This window comes from Moschus berezovskii, chromosome 5, assembly GCF_049115385.1.
Source record: "Moschus berezovskii isolate FMDL1 chromosome 5, NW_MosBer_1.0, whole genome shotgun sequence".
NCBI lineage: Eukaryota > Metazoa > Chordata > Mammalia > Artiodactyla > Moschidae > Moschus > Moschus berezovskii.
The window spans coordinates 63,265,660-63,285,800 of record NC_142464.1 but is presented as its reverse complement, the minus strand read 5'-3'; the positions used below and the strand labels follow the sequence as shown (position 1 = coordinate 63,285,800).

General features: G+C 38.6%; 1 protein-coding gene and 1 pseudogene across 1 annotated transcript in view; one reads left to right on the top strand and one right to left on the bottom strand.

The window, feature by feature from the left end:
* Positions 1 to 1,080: 1,080 nt before the first annotated feature.
* Positions 1,081 to 6,031, bottom strand: LOC129561683 (phytanoyl-CoA hydroxylase interacting protein-like pseudogene; annotated as a pseudogene).
* A 4,349-nt stretch (positions 6,032 to 10,380) lies between these two features.
* LOC148777837 (uncharacterized) overlaps positions 10,381 to 20,141 on the top strand; it is a 104,765-nt gene continuing 95,004 nt past the window's right edge. The window contains exon 1 of the mRNA XM_088836121.1: positions 10,381 to 10,453. Coding sequence (XP_088692247.1) covers positions 10,381 to 10,453 — 73 coding nt within the window. The remainder of the gene's footprint in view (positions 10,454 to 20,141) is intronic.

The window sequence follows — 20,141 nt, the reverse complement described above, 5'->3', positions numbered from 1 at the left end:
CCTACCTGTCCATCACCAGCTCCCGGAGTCCACCCAAACCCATGTCCATTGAGTCGGTGATGCCATCCAACCATCTCATCCTCTGTCATCCCCTTCTTCTCCTGCCCTCAATTTTTCCCAGCATCAGGGTCTTTTCCAATGAGTCAGCTCTTGGCATCAGGTGGCCAAAGTACTGGAGTTTCAACCTCAACATCAGTGCTTCCAATAAACACCCAGGACTGATCTCCTTTAGGATGGACTGGTTGGATCTCCTTGGATGGGATTAATATTGACTATTTCTGAAGCAGATGGTTTCAGAGGCTTATTATTTTCTCTATATTTACCTGATATTTTATAACCTTTATAAATCAGAATAATGTCCTTCACAAATTTGTTTAATTAAGGTTATGTACTTGTAACAGGACAGATACACAACTATTTGAGGTTTACAAACTACATCTTTGATAAGGGAAATGGTTTCATAACATGTATACAATTACTATTAAGGTGTAACTCTATATATTCTATAAGATTGTAAATATTTAATACAACAATACAGATAAAATATTTTTGTATTATATTTATTATGTTGAAACACAGTAGCTGTTTCCTGTTAGCTAATATAAACAACGTAAAGAACGGTGTCAAACAACAAGTTGGAAGTGCTGACAATTCTAGGCTTTAGGATTTAACTCATGCTGTAGTTACACATTTTTGTGTGATTTGGAGTTATTCCAATATTTGTTCAGTAGATTAAAATGAGAGCATATTTAAATACCACTTATGTGCCATTATTTTGTACTTTACTAAAGCAGTTTATATAATAGTTTTATTATGTTTGGCATAAAGGAAAAATAAAAACACTGCAGCATCTAGGCAAGAGAGTGTCAGAAAATTTAGGATAGTTCATCTCTCAAAATCTTGGGAAGGGTAGAGAAGAGGAAAAACTACAATAAGTTGGAAATCTGAAAAGTGGCAGTCACTTTTGGAGACAGTGGCCTGTACATGCTTCAGTGGAAAACATCTGGTTTTTAAAATGGACAACAGAGGATCAGGTCTTCTACAGGAGGAAAGGGGGACTAAGAAAAAGAGAAGTGGGTATTAATGTCCAACACTAATATTACAGGTTTTGCATCTGGGATCTTCCTTTGCATTTGCAGTAGATAAACTCATGAGCTGATGACCAGTAATTTCTGCCATGGTGCCTAGAGAAAGATCTACAGGGTCAGTGTAAATGACTTCTAAAATGACATGCTGGGCATTGTGGTAAACCAGCATCCCATCTTATTCTCTGCAGGTCAAAAAATTTATTATCCTGGGAATTTAGATGAGGAAACTGCTGCTTACAAAATTCATCTCCTAGAGATCTCACAGAGGCAATGAGCAGAATCATGTAATGGTAAGCAGTGTACATACAGTAGAAGTCCCTGAAGTATAAGTTAGTATTGGGGTTAAAAAGTTTTTCTGCTGCAATCTCAAACCTGTATCTTCCATAAGGTGAATCCTGGGGTGGCTTCCCAGTATTGAATTCAGTGCAGCAGCTGAAGAAAGTGAAAGTGAAAGTCCTCAGTCGTTTCTGACTCTTTTCAACTCCACGGACTATACAGTCCATGGAATTCTCCAGGCCAGAATACTGGAGTGGGTAGCCTTTCCCTTCTCCAGGGGATCATCCCAATCCAGGGATCAAACCCAGGTCTCCTGCATTGTAGGTAGATTCTTTACCAGCTGAGCCACAACGGAAGCCCAGCTGGAGATGTCTTCTAATTTTCCACTGATAGGAGAGCCATGGCTGCCACTGTTATTCTTGACAGAGGGCTGCACAGCATTCCCAGGATGTTTTCAAATATAGTCAAAATATTATTTGTGTTGATTACGATAAAAAACAGAAAATTTGAACATCCATCCTGCAATCACTACAGCCTTCTCCAACGTTAGATGAACTTTTGAATAGTCTGCTGTGTACAATTCTATAAATTCACTCCATTCAGACACAACATAATCACCACCAACTTGTTTTGAGGCAGTCAGCAATGCTATTGAGGTGCTGAGAGAGGGCATCAGAGGGCAGACAAACTGAAACCACAGTCACAGAAACTAAGCTATCTAACCACATAGACCAAGTTTTTGTCTAACTCAGTGAAACTAAGCCATGCTGTGTAGGACCACCCAAGATGGATGAGTCATGGAGGAGAATTCTGACAAAATGTGGTCCACTGGAGAAGGGAATGGCAGACCACTTCAGTATTCTTGCCTTGAGAACCCCATGAACAGTATGAAAAGGCAAAAAGATAAGACACTGAAAGACGAACTCCACTGGTTGGTAGGTGCCAAATATGTTACTGGAGATCAGTGGAAAAATAATTCCAGAAAGAATAAAGAGACAGAGCCAAAGCAAAAACAACACCCAGCTGTGGATGTGACTGGTGATAGAAGCAAGGTCCGATGCTGTAACAGGAATATTACATAGGAACCTGTAATGTTACGTTCATGAATCAAGGCAAATTGGAAGTGGTCAAACAGGAGATGGCAAGAGTGAACATCGACATTTTAGGAGTCAACAAACTAAAATGGACTGGAATGGGTGAATATAACTCAGATGACCATTATATCTACTACTGTGGGCAAGAATCAATTAGAAGAAATGGAGTAGCCATCATAGTCAACAAGAGTCTAAAATGCACTACATAGATGCAATCTCAAAAAAGACAACATGATCTCTGTTCGTTTCCAAGGCAAACCATTCAATATCACAGTAATCCAAGTCTGTTCCTTTTAGAACTGACACCCCAAAAAAGATGTCTTTTTCATTATAGGGGACTGGAATGCAAAAATAGGAAGTTAAGAAACACCTGGAATAACAGAAAATTGGGTCTTGGAGTACAGAATGAAGCAGGGCTAAGGCTAATAGAGTTTTGCCAAGAGAACGCACTAGTTATAGCAAACACCCTCTTCCAACAAGACAAGACTCTACACATGGATATCACCAGATGGCCAACACCAAAATCAGATTGGTTATATTCTTTGTAGCCAAAGATGGAGAAGCTCTATATAGTCAAAAAAAAAAAAAAAACAAGGCGAGGAGTTTACTGTGGCTCAGATCATGAACTCCTTATTGCCAAATTCAGATTTAAATTGAAGAAAGTAGGGGGAACCACTATACCATTCAGTATGACCTAAATAAAATTCCTTACAAAATACAGTGGAAATGACAAATAGATTTAAGGGACTAGATCTGATAGAGTGCCTGATGACTATGGACGGAGCATCCTGACATTGGACAGGAGACAGGGATCAAGACCATTCCCAAGAAAAAAGAAATGCAAAAAACAAAATGGCTGTCTGAAGAGGCGTTGCAAGTAGCTTTGAAAAGAAGAGAAGCAAAAAGAAAAGGCGAAAAGGAAAGATGTACACATTTGAATGCAGAGTTCCTAAAATAGCAAGGAGAGATAAGAAAACCTGCCTCAGTGATCAGTTCCAAGAAATAGAGGAAAGCAGTAGAATGGGAAAGAATAGATCTCTTCAAGAAAATTAGACACATCAAGGAAAAATTTCATGCAAAGATGGGCTCAATAAAGGACAGAAAAGGTATGGACCTAACAGAAGCAAAAGATATTAATAAGAGGTAGCAAGAATATACATAGGACCTATACAAAAAAGATCTACATGACCCAGATAATCACGATGGTGTGATCACTCACCTAGAGCCAGACATCTTGGAATGTGAAGTCTAGTGGGCCTTAGAAAGCATCACTACGAACAAAGCTAGTGGAGTTGATGGAATTCCAGTTGAACTATTTCAAATCCTAAAAGACAAAGCTTTGAAAGTGCTGCACTCAATATGCCAGCAAATTTGGAAAACTCTGCAGTGGCCACAGGACTGGAAAAGGTCAGTTTTCATTCCAATGCCAAAGAAAGGCAATGCCAAAGAATGCCTAAACTACTGTACAATTGCACTCATCTCACATGCTAGCAAATTAATGCTCAAAATTCTCCAAGCCAGGCTTCAGCAATACGTGAACTGTGAAATTCCATATGTTCAAGCTGATTTAAGAAAAGGCAGAGGAACAAGAGATCAAATTGCCAACATCCGCTGGATCATCAATAAAGCAAGAGAGTTCCAGAAACACATCTATTTCTGCTTTACTGACTATGCCAAAGCATTTGACTGTGTGGATCACAATAAACTGTGGATAATGTTGAAAGAGATGGGAATACCAGATCACCTGACCTGCCTCTTGAGAAACCTATATGCAGGTCAAGAAGCAACAGTTAGAACTGGACATGGAACTAGAGATTGGTTCCAAATAGAAAAGGGAGTATGTCAAGCCTATATATAGTCACCCTGCTTATTTAACTTCTATGCAGAGCACATCATGAGGTACGCTGGGCTGGAAGAAGCACAAGCTGGAATCAAGATTGCCAGGAGGAATATCAATAACCTCAGATATGCAGATGACACCACCCTTATGGCAGAAAATGAAGAGGAACTAAAAAGCCTCTTGATGGAAGTGAAAGTGGCGAATGAAAAAGCTGGCTTGAAGCTCAACATTCAGAAAACTAAGATCATGGCATCTGGTCCCATCACTTCATGGGAAATAGATGGGGAAACAGTGGAAACAGTGTCAGACTTTATTTTTTTGAGCTCCAAAATCACTGCAGATGCTGATTGCAGTCATGAAATTAAAAGATGCTTACTCCTTGGGAGGAATGTTATGACCAACCTAGACGGCATATTAAAAAGCAGAGACATTACTTCGCCAACCAAGGTCTGCCTAGTCAAGGCTATGTTTTTTCTAGTGGTCATGTATGGATGTGAATGTTGGACTGTGAAGAAAGGTGATCACCAAAGAATTGATGCTTTTGAACTGTGGTGCTGGAGAAGACTCTTGAGAGTCCCTTGGACTGCAAGGAGATCCAACCAGTCCATTCTAAAGGAGATCGATCCTGGGTGTTCATTGGAAGGACTGATGCTGAAGCTGAAGCTCCAATACTTTGGCCACCTCAGGCGACGAGTTGACTCACTGGAAAAGACTCTGATGCTGGGAGGGATTGGGGGCAGGAGAAGAAGGGGACAACAGAGAATGAGATGGCTGGATGGCATCACCGACTTGATGGAGGTGAGTCTGAGTGAATTCCAGGAGTTGGTGTTGAATAGGGAGGCCTGGCGTGCTGTGATTCATGGGGTCTCAAAGAGTCGGACACGACTGAGTGACTGAGCTGACTGAACTGAAAGTCACTGCAGATGGTGACTGCAGCCATGAAATTAAAAGACGTTTACTTCTTGGAAGGAAAGTTATGACCAACCTAGACAGCAGATACATTACTTTACCAACAAAGCTCTGTCTAGTCAAGGCTATGGTTTTTCCAGTAGTCATGTATGGATGTGAGAGTTGGACTGTAAAGAACACTGAACGCAGAAGAATTTATGCCTTTGAACTGTGGTGTTGGAGAAGACTTGAAAGTCCCTTGGACTGCAAGTAGATCCAACCAGTCCGTCCTAAAGGAGATCAGTTCTTATTTTTCATTGGAAGGATTGATGTTGAAGCTGAAACTCCAATACTTTGGCCACCTGATGTGAAGAGCTGACTCATTTGAAAAGACCCTGATGCTGGGAAAGATTGAAAGCGGGAGGAGAAAGGGACAACAGAGGATGAGATGGTTGGATGGCATCACTGACTCAATGGACAAGAGTTTGGGTAAACTCTGGGAGGTGGTGATGGACAGTGAGCCTGGGCATGTTGTGGTCCATGGGGTCACAAAGAGTTTGACATGATTGAGGGACTGCATTTCATTGCTATTGTATACTCTGTTTTTTGGCTCTAAAACCAGTGTCCACTGACAGTCATCGGCAAGGGAGCAACTTTTGCCAACAGTTTTGTTGGAACTCCTTGTGTTTAAATTTATTGGAGTTCCTGTTTTCTTTCTTATTGAGGTCAGTGAAATAGTGTATAATATGGTCCTTTGATTTTTAACCCATTTCCCATGAAATATTGAATGAGTCACAGGTAATGTTGCTTTTTTTGATGTTGTGTGGTATGGGAAGTTCTTCCATCTCTGATATGCCACTGTCTTGTGATTTGTTCCCTAAGAACTTCTTTGGTTATGCTGCCTACAGCGATGTTTCTCCAAGTGCGGTATCTGACTCAACAACCAGTAATCTGGTTTTGAGAATGAACACAAGGATACTCTTGGTATTCCTCTTATTTTTCTTTTTAAGGGGAGAATATTTTAGGAATATTAATTCTGAACCCCAATTCTAATAGCCTCTACATTTTCTTAGAAATGTTTTAGCATATTCTTAAAAATAGCTCAGAAATGTTATCTAATCTATAAACTACATGAATGAATTAACCCAGATGATCAGAACTTCTATTAAACCTTTGTTGCTGTTCAGTCACCAGCCGTCTTTGACTCTTTGCAACCGCATGGACTGCAGCACACTGGGCTTCCCTGTCCGTCACCATTCTTGAAGCTTGCTCAAACTCATGCCCATCCAACCGGTCATGCCATCCAACCATCTCATCCTCTGTTGTCCCCTTCTCCTCCTGCCTTTGATCTTTCCCAGCGTCAGGGTCTTTTCTAATGAGTTGATTCTTCACATCAGGAAACATGAGGAAAGGCAAACGTGTAGATTATGCCAATAAAATGACTGCTGCTGCTCCTGCTAAGTCACTTCAGTCGTATCCGACTCTGTGTGACCCCATAGACGGAAGCCCACCAGGCTCCCCCATCCCTGGGATTAGTGCTTTTATAACATGCTTGTGTGTGCTCAGTGTCCAACTCTTTGCCACCACATGGACTGTAGCCTGCCAGGCTCCTCTGTCCATGGGGTTTCCCAGACAAGAATACTAGACCGGGCTGCTATTCCCTTCTCCAGGGAATTTTCCCAATGACAGGATCAAGTCCATGTCTCTTGTATCTCCTGCACTGCAGGCGGATTCTTTGCCCACTAAGCCATCAGGGAATTCTGCTTATATAACAGAGAGAGGAGCCTGGCATGTTCCAGTCCATGGGGTCAAAAGAGTTGGAACATGACTAGAGACTATACCACCACCACCACCATACAGAAGATAACATGGTTAAATGACTGATCACACCACATTTTACTGATGATGTGGAACAATTAAAATTTTCATACAATTCTTTTGGGAAAGTTAGTTTACAATATTGCTTTGCACAGTTTGGGGACAGTGGATAGTAAAGTTGGCACTAGGCATAAAATAATTTTATCCCAGAAAATCCACTCCTGGTATATATTTTATAAGTATGTGCATATATTTTCACCACAATACATGTTCAAGAATGCTCTTAGCAGGGTTATTGGTTGTTGTTCCATCTCTCAGTCACAGCCAACTCTTTGTGACCCCTGGACTGCAGTGCGCCAGGCTTCCCTATCCTCCACCATCTTCCAGCGTTTGCTCACATTCATGTCCATTGAGTCAGTGATGCCATCCAACCTTTCATCCTCTGTTGTTCCCTTTTCCTCCTGCCTTCAATCTTTCCCAGCATCAGGTTCTTTTCCAGTGAGTTGGCTCTTCACATCAGGTGGCCAAAGTACTGGAGCTTCAGCTTCAGCATCAGTCCTTCCAATGAATAATCAGGGTTGAATTCATTAAGGATTGACTGGTTTGGTCTCAATGCTGTCAAGGGACTTTCAAGAGTCTTCTCCAGCACCACAGTTTGAAAGCATCAGTTCTTTGATGCTCAGCCTTCTTCATGGTCCAACTCTCACTATACATCTAAATATCCAACGATAGTATAATTCAATAACTTTTTGTGTATTTATACAATGGAATAGTATTAAACATGAAAATGAATGAAATACACTTACAGCACAATGCCACAATGAATCTCACAAACATGATATTGAGAGAAAGCAGCCAGACACACAAGAGTTAATATATATAAAGTTCAGAAAGAGGCAAACAAGAAGTTAGAGTCTTGGAAAAAGGCAAAAAGCAGTTTTCAGGATATTGATAATGTCTAATTTCCAGATCTAGACAATGGTTCATGGTTGGGTTCAGTTTGTAGTAATTCACCAACGTGTATACTTGTAATTATAATTTTTTCTGTTTTTTTACTTCCAAAAAGCTTATGAAAGAAAAGTAAACCAGTATCTAATTATTCACTCTTACTTAGCTGTTCTAATGGGTAAAATATTTGCCACAAGTCTTCAGATATAATTATCATTAACCACTGAATAAGGCATTGGGTTATTCCAAAACATTTTCTTTTATAAGCTTTAATAGTCAGAGTACTGTTAAGGTTTGCTAAGACAAAGAAGTTGGGCTATTTAGTTCAGCATAATTTAGAACAATGAAAAGGTTGAGAAATAACAGTCAAGGCCATGGTTTTTCCCGTGGTCGTGTATGGATGTGAGAGTTGGACTGTGAAGAAAGCTGATCACCGAAGAATTGATGCTTTTGAACTATGGTGCTGGAGAAGACTCTTGAGAGTCCCTTGTACCGCAAGGAGATCCAACCAGTCCATTCTAAGGGAGATCAATCCTGGGTGTTCATTGGAAGGACTGATGCTAAAGCTGAAACTGCAATACTTTGGCCACCTCTTGCGATGAGTTGACTCACTGGAAAAGTCTCTGATGCTGGGAAAGGTTGGGGGCGGGAGGAGAAGGGGACGACAGAGAATGAGATGGCTGGATGGCATCACCGACTCTGTGGACATGAGTATGAGTGAACTCCGTGAGTTGGTGATGGACAGGGAGGCCTGGCGTGCTGTGATTCATGGGGTCACGGAGAGTCTGACACGACTGAGCAACTGAACTGAACTGAACTGAACTGAATGACAGTATTAAATGATAGCCTCTATAAAGGAGTACAAATTCTTTATTCATACCTTATACACTATCAACAAGAAGCTAATACATTATTTCTGAAATGCAACTCATGTTCCTCTGGCTGTTCACACAATTTATTGGATATTTATTGAGTATCTACCATATCCAAGTAACTCTCTCATCTTCACAGGAAATATGTATACTAAGGCATAGGACTTGTAAATAGCGTACAGAAAACTAAAAGCAAAATAATAAATAATCTTATTTCATATATGTTATTTGTAAATAATTTCCTTCTTAATTTAAGCAGATTTGTAACCCTAATGAAAGGGAGTGTATACTTACACATATAAAAGAATAAAGGAAGACATAACAATCAGGAAGCACATTAAAAGTATGATGATTTACACTTATTTAACAGATGATTTACATTTATTTAAGAGATTCCAATCATTATTAATTAATAGTTTGTTTTATGAGACTTATAAAATAAATAATTCTATCTCTTTGCCTAATATACTCATATACCATTATGGATGTGCTCTTCACACTCTAACCTGAGAATTCTCATGTATCATCAGAACACTGATATTTATACAAAGCAAAGCTTCAGAGTAACATGTGTCTCTTGTTACCCAATGATCTAGTACAAAAATCTCTGCTGACTAATAGTCAATATTGCATATATTATAGAGTGTTTAATAAAAAGTGAAGTCATCCTTAACATTAGGATATTTTGACTGCTTCTCCAAATTAATTTACTAAATTTTTTGAAAGTATAAAACCTGATCACAAGCTGTAAATAAATAAAAGCCTTTAAGCTATTAGTTTATGTATTCATTGATTGCTTTATTTAAAATCAGTTAAGACATATTAATTCATTTTTTGGACATATAGATGTAAAAGAATGAAATTAGAAATTTTCTAACATCATGTACAAAAATAAACTCAAACTGGTTTAAAGACCTAAATGTAAGATGGGATACTATAAAACTTTAAAAATAAAATGTTGACAGAACATTCTTTGACATAAATCAAAGCAGTATGTTTTTGATATAAAAAACAAAGGAAATAAAAACAAAAATAAACAAATCAGGTCTAATTAAATTTAAAAGACTTCACACAGCAAAAAATACTATCAACAAAATAAAAGGACAGCCTACAGAATGGGAGAAGATATTTGCAAATAATATGACCAATAAGTGGTTAATATAAAAGAATATATAAATAGCTCATCAAACTCAACAGCAAGAAACAAAACACACACACACACAACTGGATTAGAAAACAGAAGACCTGAAGAGACATTTTTACAAGGAAGACATACAGATGGCCAAAAAGCACATGAAAAGATGCTCAACATTGTTAATCATCACAGAAATGTAAGTTAAAACTACAATATGACATCACTTCACACTTATAAGAATGACTATCATCAATATGAAAACAACAAATTTTTGCAAGAATGTGGAGAAAAGGTAATCCTCATACACTCAAACACTGTTACACTCATAAACTCATACACATTGGTGGTCCTCATACACTCAAACACTGTTACACTCATAAACTCATACACATTGGTGGGAATGTAAGTTGGTATAACCGCTATGGAAAACAGGATGGAAGTTTCAAATAAACTAAAAGAACCACCACCATGTGACCCAGATATTCCACTCCTGTGTATGTATCAGAAAAAAATAAAAACACTAATTTGAACAGCTTCATGCACCCAAAAATTCACAGCAGCATTATCTACAATTGCCAAGATAATGAAGCCACCTAATTGTTCATTAACAGATAAATGGATAAAGGATATTTGGTACACACACACATAATGGCATACTGCTCACCTATAAAAAATATGAAATTTTGTACTTTTCAATAACATGGCTGCACATGGAGGATATTATAAATGTGAAATAAGTAAGATATATAAAGACAAATACTGTACATTATCACCTACATGTGCAATCTAAAAAGTATAACAAACTAGTGAACATAACAACAGAAACAGACTCACAAATACAGAGAACTAGTGGTTACCACTGGAAAGAGAGAAAGGCAGAGGGGAAAGTTAGAGGTTGGAGATTAAGAATTATAAATGATGGTGTGCAAAATAAATAAGTTTATGAGACTATAATGTACAATACAGAAAACACAGCCTATATGTTATGATCAGTTCAGTTCACTTCAGTCGCTCAGTCGTGTACGACTCTTTGCGACCCCATGAATCACAGCACGCCAGGCCTCCTTGTCTATCACCAACTCCCGGAGTTCACTCAAACTCATGTCCACAGAGTCGGTGATGCCATCCAGCCATCTCATTCTCTGTCGTCCCCTTCTCCTCCAGCCCCCAATCCCTCCCAGGGTCAGAGTCTTTTCCAGTGAGTCAACTCATCGCATGAGGTGGCCAAAGTATTGCAGTTTCAGCTTTAGCATCAGTCCTTCCAATGAACACCCAGGATCGATCTCCTTTAGAATGGACTGGTTGGATCTCCTTGCTGTAGTCATAGATTAAACTTAATCTTTATAATTTGTGAATCACTATGTTGTACATCTGAAACACAATATTGTACATCAGCTATATTTCAATTTTAAAAATCAAAAAAGAAATAATAATTCATTTATTTATAAAGATAAATAGTAGTGTTACTTATAGGACTGGAAATCAGCAAATCTGGTTGATTAAACTCTATGACCTTAGACGAGATACTTAATCTTTCTGATTTTGTGTTCATATAAAAACAGAAAATGTTAGATTTCAGAAACTGAAAAATCTATTTCAAGTCTAAATTTTCATGAATCTATTCATGCAATATTTGTGAGTTCAGATTCAAGGGACTGAAAAAAAAATAAAGGTTTGATTTATGTATTCCACCAATTCTGTTTCATGAAAATCATACAAAACTGATTTTTATGTAAATACTTTAAAAATCAAAATCAATATAGCTTACTACCATTCTTAATTTTAATCTCAAAACCCAGCAAACTTCAAAGAATTTATCTTTTATAATAAAAATACACATAGGAAGGTAGTAAAACAGCAATAAAATTGAAAAAGATTGAAAATTGTGTGATTTTTGTGTTTTATTTATATAAAATAAACTTATTTGTTAAATTATTCAGTTCAGTTCAGTTCAGTTCAGTCGCTCAGTCGTGTCCGACTCTCCGCGACCCCATGAATCACAGCACGCCAGGCCTACCTGTCCATCACCAACTCACGGAGTTCACTCAAACTCATGTCCACAGAGTCGGTGATGCCATCCAGCCATCTCATTCTCCGTCGTCCCCTTCTCCTCCCGCCCCCAACCTTTCCCAGCATCAGAGTCTTTTCCAGTGAGTCAACTCGTCGCATGAGGTGGCCAAAATATTGCAGTTTCAGCTTTAGCATCAGTCCCTCCAATGAACATCCAGGATTGATCTCCTTTAGAATGGACTGGTTGGATCTCCTTGCAGTATAAGGGACTCTCAAGAGTCTTCTCCAACACCACAGTTCAAAAGCATCGATTCTTCGGCGGTCAGCCTTCTTCACAGTCCAACTCTCACATCCATACATGACCACGGGAAAAACCATTGCCTTGACTAGACGGACCTTGGTTGGCAAAGTAATGTCTCTGCTTTTTAATATATTATCAAGGTTGGTCATAACTTTCCTTCCAAGGAGCAAGCGTCTTTTAATTTCATGGCTGCAATCAGCATCTGCAGTGATTTTGGAGCCCCAAAAAACAAAGTCTGACACTGTTTCCACTGTTTTTCCATCTATTTCCCATGAAGTGATGGGACCAGATGCCATGATCTTTGTTTTCTGAATGTTGAGCTTCAAGCCAACCTTTTCACTCTCCTCTTTCACTTTCATCAAGAGGCTTTTGAGTTCCTCTTCACTTTCTGCCATAAGGGTAGTGTCATCTGCATATCTGAGGTTATTGATATTTCTCCCGGCAATCTTGATTCCAGCTTGTGCTTCTTCCAGCCCAGCGTTACTCATGATGTTGAATACCAAAAAATATGTTGACATTCTGAGGTGGAATTTAATCAATATGTTTACATCAGATCAGTAAAACATAGATTATTTAAATATTATTAATTGTTCAAAATGTCCATGTGCATTTTGTTGTTGTTATTAAATGTATATACCATCTTGCATTCCAGGAGCTCTTCATTTAAGATGTTCTGCTTATTAAGACATTTTATGAACCATGGAAATAATATAAATGAAATTTTGGATGAGTGGATAAAAAATACACATTGCTGGAACTCAGTAGACACAAGAACCTAAAATGAGCAGTCATCTTGCTTTACTTTATTATTTCTGAGAAGGAATATGAGCCCTAAGATAACAACTGGCCATATTTTCAAGATAAATCATAAATCTGTATTTAACATACAATAGTCTAATTATAATTAAAATGCATCATAACAAGAGCCAGAAATTCAAATCCATTCTGAGTCAAATAAAATGCAACTATGAAAAATATTATTATACCAAAATTAATGTAAATTTCCACCTTAATCAAGCTAACAAAATAACTAATCAGTGAACTTTTCCTGAGATGGTTGGTGACTGAGTTCAAATCTGAATGCAAAATCTACAATTTAGACAAAGTAGAATTTCCATATCATATTAATAGGAATTTTGGACATCTTCCAGATTTTTGTAAAGAAAAGTTCAATTGACACAATTCAGAAACTTTAGTTGGAGTTCAGTATAGTGTTTGAATAAGAAAGACTGAGTCAAGATAAATGGTTCTCTATCCCAGAAGAACCATCACAATGACACAGTTGGAGAGTGTAGAAGCACGGAATAGCACAAAAAGATTTGCTAAAAAGAGATAGCCTAACATAAAAAAATGATTAGTAAAAAGAAAAATAAGGTGACATATAAGATTCTACAATTTCTTCTGTTTACACAAATCGCTTTCTCCCTCACAACTTGTTATTCTAATGCTATTAAATACTCCAAATTCTTCTTACTGTAACAATAGCACACCCTCAGTTCAGGATTTTTCCATTCTGCTTGAAGTAGTTCAACAATATTGATATTATTATTTTAAAATTAGATGTTCTGAGTTGATAGATGATATTCTCTGACCTTTGTGATCTGACAGTGTATATACAAAGGTCATGCCAGTCAGGGTCTAAGATAAAAGAAGCAATACACTCTACAGTATGAAAAGTAATGTCAGAGCACTGACACTGAACAGAAAACAGGTCCGAAGAGAGTCCACAAGACAATGGGAAGCCAGATATCTGTTTTCAATGAACATGAGAACTGGTGATGATCAGAGTGGCTGAAGGGTCAAAAATCTATCAGCAGGTTGACAGAGGTGCAAGAAGGGTCCAGTGTCATAGGTACCATTGAGATGAAAGAACAGGTATTGCTTCTCAGGAGAAGTGGTTTCATTCAATCTGGCTGCATCAAAGAAATCCTGTGTTTTTCTATTTGGAAATAAATATACTTTGTGGGGATTTGTTCATTTCTTTGATCTCTGGACATTTTCTTTTAACAAATGGTCCATTTTTCTCTCTAAATTTCTAAGCAATTCTATTTTGAACATATAAAGAAGTCATCCAATGCTAGTAGAACTAGGTATTGAATTAGTTTCCTCAAAAAATGAGGCTGGAAGAAGAAAGTTCTGAAATTGAAAGTCGCTCAGGCCTGTCCAATTCTTTGAGACCCCATGCACTGTAGCCCATCAGGCTCCTCTGACCATGGAATTCTCAAGGCAAGAATACTGTAGTGGGTAGCCATTCCCTTGTCTAGGTGATCTTCTCAACCCAGGGATTGAACCCGAGTTTTCGGCATTGCAGGCAGATTCTTTATGATGTGAGTCAGCAGGGAAGCCCCTACTCAATGCTGATAGACATTATGTATGTAACTAGTTTCCTCAAAAATGAAGCTGCAGTATGAGCAACATTTCAAATATGCATGCAAATAAGTAAAATAATATATATTTACCCTAATAAATCACACTAACAAACATTCAGCTCTAAAACAATAGATATTCAATGAAAAATCTGCTAGATATCCATAAAGGAATGACCTTATAAGACATGAGGGAAAGTCTACACACCCTCACTGAGGCATGCATGTGTTTCTTTCTCTACTGTTTTAATGAAGTCTATCTGCTGCTGCTATTTCTCCTTTAAAAACCTGGTTTCTTGGACTTCTCTAGAGTTTTTTGTTTTTTTTTTTTTTCTTTTCTTTTCTCCATAAAATCTCTCTCTATTGTTACAATTTATGCATTTCACTTCTTCCTTTTCTTCAACCCATAAACTTGATGCCTTGTCCTTGAAAAACCATTAAACCAAAGAATAAAATTAATCCCTGGACCTTATATTGGGCTTCCCTGGTGGCTCAGTGGTAAAGAATCCACCTGCAATGCAGGAGAGATCCAGGTTCGATCCCTGGGTGGGGACGATCCTTTCAAGTAGGAAATGGGAATCCACTCCAGTATTCTTGCCTGGGAAATCCCATGGACAGAGGATCCTGGTGGGCTATAGTCTATGGGTTCACAAAAGAATTGGGCAGAATTTAACAAGTAAACCACCACCTTGTATCATTTCTGTGCTGTGCTGTGTTTAGTCACTCAGTCATGTCTGACTCTTTGTGGCCCCGTGGACTATCACCCACCAGGATGCTCTGTTAATGGGGATTCTCCAGGCAAGAATACTGGAGTAGGTTGCCATGCCCTCCTCCAGGGGATCTTCCCAACCCAGTGAAAGAACCCAGGTCTCTTGCATTGCAGGTGCATTCTTTACCATCTGAGCCACCAGGGAAGCCTGTATCATCCCTACTTAGTATCATATTCATTTTCCCACAGCAATGTAATCTTCTGAAAAGAACAGTCTATACCAGGGGTCAGTACACTTTTAAGTAGAAAGTATTTAGGCATTGGGCTTCCCTGGTAGCTCAACTGGTAAAGAATTTCAATTAATGAACATTCTTCCAATAGTTCAGTTCTAAAATCTTGTAATTATTTTAAATTCTCCTCTTTCTCAAATTCCCTGTATCAGAAAATTTTGTTGAATTTGCCTTCACAATGTATGAAAAATTTGATTTTTTTTTCATCATCTCCCATACTATTGTTCTAGTACTATTATAACCATCTTTTATCTAGATTCCTTAAAGATCTGCTTACTACTACCCTTGCCCTCTACAGCCTATCACCAATATAGTAGCCAAGATGTTCTTCCTAAATACAAATCAGATTTTGTGATTTTGCTCAAAACCTATAAAGACTTCTCATTTCCTCAGCGTAAAATCCAAGGACCTTATAATGATTTATAAAGACCTGATTTATTTCCCACTTCTCCTTGAATCGGTCTCTTTGACTTTATCTCTCTCTACGTCCCTCCTCCCTATCTAGATGCATTCACCTCAGTGGTGCCCTTCCAAAACATGCTTTGAGAACTTCAATTGAAAATAGTCCCTCTTTCTAGAAGGCTCTTCCTCCAAATATCTTTAACATTCCAGATCACCTTAACCAAGTTTTACTTTTCTTCCATTTTAATAGTTCTTTAAATTGAATTGTATTCTTCGTGTAACATTAATTTTTCAAACCATTGCAATTTAAATTTTATCCTACTGTTGCTGCTGCTGCTAAGTCGCTTCAGTCCTGTCCGACTGTGCGACTCCATAGACGGCAGCCCACCAGGCTCCCCAGTCCCTGGGATTCTCCAGGCAAGAACACTGGAGTGGGTTGCCATTTCCTTCTCCAACGCATGAAAGTGAAAAGTGAAAGTGAAGTCGCTCAGTAGTGTCCGACTTTTAGTGACCTCATGGACTGCAGCCTACCAGGCTCCTCCATTCATGGGATTTTCCAGGAAGAGTACTGGAGTGTGCTGCCATGCCCTCCTCCAGGAGATCTTCCCAACCTAGGGATCAAACTGGTATCGCTTATGTCTCTTGCATTGGCAGGTGAGTTCTTTACCACTAGCGCCACCTGAAAGTGTAAGTTGCTCAGTTGTGTCTTTGCTACCCCATGGACTATACAGTCCAAAGAATTCTCCAGGCCAGAATACTGGAGTGGGTAGCCATTCCCTTCTGCAGGGGATCTTCCCAACCTAGGGTTCGACCCCAGGTCTCCCACATTGCAGGCAGATTTCTTTACTAGCTGAGCTACCAGGGAAGCCCTAAAATTTATATCCTCCTCCTAGGTCATCTCCATGGTTATGGAAGCAGCTCTCTAAGTCTGGAATGCTGAACTAAAACTACTATGAAAATCCAAATTTTCCCCTTTAGACTTGTTTTTGTTTCATACTCTACATTGTCAGCACTATCACCCACTCAGTTTCTTATCAAAAAGGAAAGAAAGAAAAAAAATTCCATTGTTCTTTGTCTCTAATATCCTCTCATTTATTTAGAAATTTTGTGCCTTTATGCCCTAAATATTATTTGGTCCTTTCATTACTTATGATAAATGTTCTACTTCAGAATATCATCTCCTCTTACTTGAACTACGCTGACAATCTCCTATTAGGTCTTCCTACCTTCAATTTTTCTGGAACACAGTCTGATATAAATGTTTCTACTTTAACACTCAAAGGAAATGGTTCAATAATCTACTCAATATCTTTAACTGTGGGTAATGGATATTTTGTACAATGTCTCTGAGTCTCAGTGCTTTCAGCAATATGACTGGATAAAATATCACCTGCTTCATGGGTTTATAGTTATGATTACATGATAAAATTTATATGAAGTACTCTACACAAAACAGTAATTGATTATTATATGCTAAGTGAATGAATTGAGGACAGTGTTCCCACTTATTGACTACTTTCTGAAGAAGCAGGAAACAATGAACAGGAAAAAAAAATAGTATTTTGAAAAATAATCATTAAGAGAAATTCAGATAAGCCATGTCATGCCTCAAGCAAATCCAATTTTAAATGAGTGAGTGTGGTGGTAATAATATTGAATTAGATGTCAGAAGACTAGATTTCTATCAAGTCGTTATTTACTGTTTTACAAGTTGTAATGCTAAGAACTTTGTTTAGTTATTGTTTAGTCACTAAGTTGTGTCCGACTCTTTGTGACCCCATGGACTATAGCCACCAGGATCCTGTCTCTATGGGATTTCCTAGGCAAGGATACTGGAATGAGTTGCCATTTCCTTCTTCAAGGATAAATTTAACATTGCTTTGATAAAATTTTGTTATCCATAAAATTTCTCTGATGATTTCCTGGGATAGTGGAAAATTTGGTTAGTGATGATGAACATACTGTCTATCATTAATAGATAAAAACCTAATTTTTATGGTCAAACCACCCTTGAGTTAAATACTAAGTTTTCTTTTTTCTGTTATTTTGATTGGTTACGTGACCTCCTTGCAATTCCATTTCCTTCATTAGTTAAATAAAATTACAGTAAAATTTAAGTGAGAAAACTAATGTAAACAGCCTCTGGAATAGTACTGCATCAAACTGTTCAGTTCAGTCGCTAAGTCGTGTCCAACCCTTTGCGACCCCATGAATCACAGCACGCCAGGCCTCCCTGTCCATCACCAGCTCCCAGAGTTCACTCAAACTCATTTCCATCGAGTCGGTGATGCCATCCAGCCATCTCATTCTCTGTCGTCCCCTTCTCCTCCTGCCCGCAACCCCTCCCAGCATCAGTCTTTTCCAGTGAGTCAACTTGTCGCATGTGGTGGCCAAAGTATTGGAGTTTCAGCTTTAGCATCAGTCCTTCTGTAACTGTTATTAATTTTTATCAGCCATCTGGCTTTTAAAATCTTGTGTGAGAGATGAACTTATTATCTTAAAATATATTTGGTTTAAATAAAAAACCCACTCCAGCACGGGTGCCTGGGAAATCCCATGGACAGAGGAAACTGGCGAACTAGTCTATAGTGTTAAAAGAATCAGACAGGACTTAGCCACTAACCCACCACCACCAAGAAGCATTTAGGGAATGAATCAGGACAATCTGCTCATTCAGCTTTGTCATATTCTTAGCCCTCCCATTACTGGTGGATGGTTTCTCACGTTCCTCACAAAGCCTCTGAATTTCACCTCCGCAGTTTTGTCTGACCTCTTCTTCCGCATGTTTATCATTTGCTTCTGGAGGGAGGGAAAAATAATTTAGTCATTTGACCAATTATTTATATTGAAATAAAATTTTTCAAAATCAATCTTACTTTTAAGATGATAAGTTGATTTATGTTTACTACATTTCAGGAAATTTCTTTATGTTGTTTTGGATTCTCTGTGCTAAACTGCTTCAGTTGTGTCCAACTCTACGTAACCCTATGGACTGCAGCCTGCCAGGCTCCTCTGTCCATGGGAATTCTTCTGGTGAGAATACTGAAGTGGGTTGCCATGCCCTCCTCCGGGGGCTTCCTGATCCAGGGATCCTACCAATGGCCCTTATGTCTCCTGCATTAGCAGGTGGATTCTTTACCACTAGCACCACCTGGGAAGACCTCTTGTATTGCAACAATCATATCTCCAAAGTTATTTCCTTATTTTTCTCTGCAGATATTTTAACATTTACTTTATGGATCCCAATACTCAGACCTAAGTCTGATTCAGTGAAGTTGCTCAGCCATGTCTGACTCTTTGCAACCTGTGGACTGCAGCACGCCAGGCTTCCCTGTCCAACATCAACTCCTGGAGCTTGCTCAAACTCATGTCCATCGAGTTGGTGATGCCATTAAACCATCTCATCTTCTGTCATCCCTTCTCCTTCTGACTTAATCTTTCCCAGCATCATGATCTTTTCTAATGAGCCAGTTCTTCCATCATGAGGCCAAAGTTATTAGAGTTTCAGCTACAGCATCAGTCCTTCCAATGAATATTCAGGACTGATTTCCTGAATGGACTGGTTTGATGTCTTTGCAGTCAAAGGGACTTTCTCAAGAGTCTTCTCCAACACCACAATTCAAAAGCATCAATCCTTTGGAGATCAGCCTTTTTTACAGTCCAGCTCTCACATCCATACATGACTACTGGAAAAACCATAGCTTTGACTAGATGGACCTTTGTTGGTAAAGTAATGTCTCTGCTTTTTAATATGCTGTCTAGGTTGGTCATACCTTTTCTTAAAAGAAGCAAGCCTCATTTAATTTCATGGCTGCAGTCACCATCTGCAGTGATTTTGGAGCCCCCCAAAATAGAGTCTCTCACTGTTTCCATTGTTTCCCCATCTATTTGCCATGAAGTGATGATACTGGATGCCATGATCTTCGTTTCCTGAATGTTGAGTTTTAAGTAAGTTTCTTCACTCTCTTCTTTCACTTTCATCAAGAGGCTCTTTAATTCTTCTTCACTTTCTGCCATAAGAGTGGTGTTATCTGCATATCTGAGGTTATCGATATTTCACCCAGCCATCTTGATTCCAGCTTGTGATTCATCCAGCCTGGCATT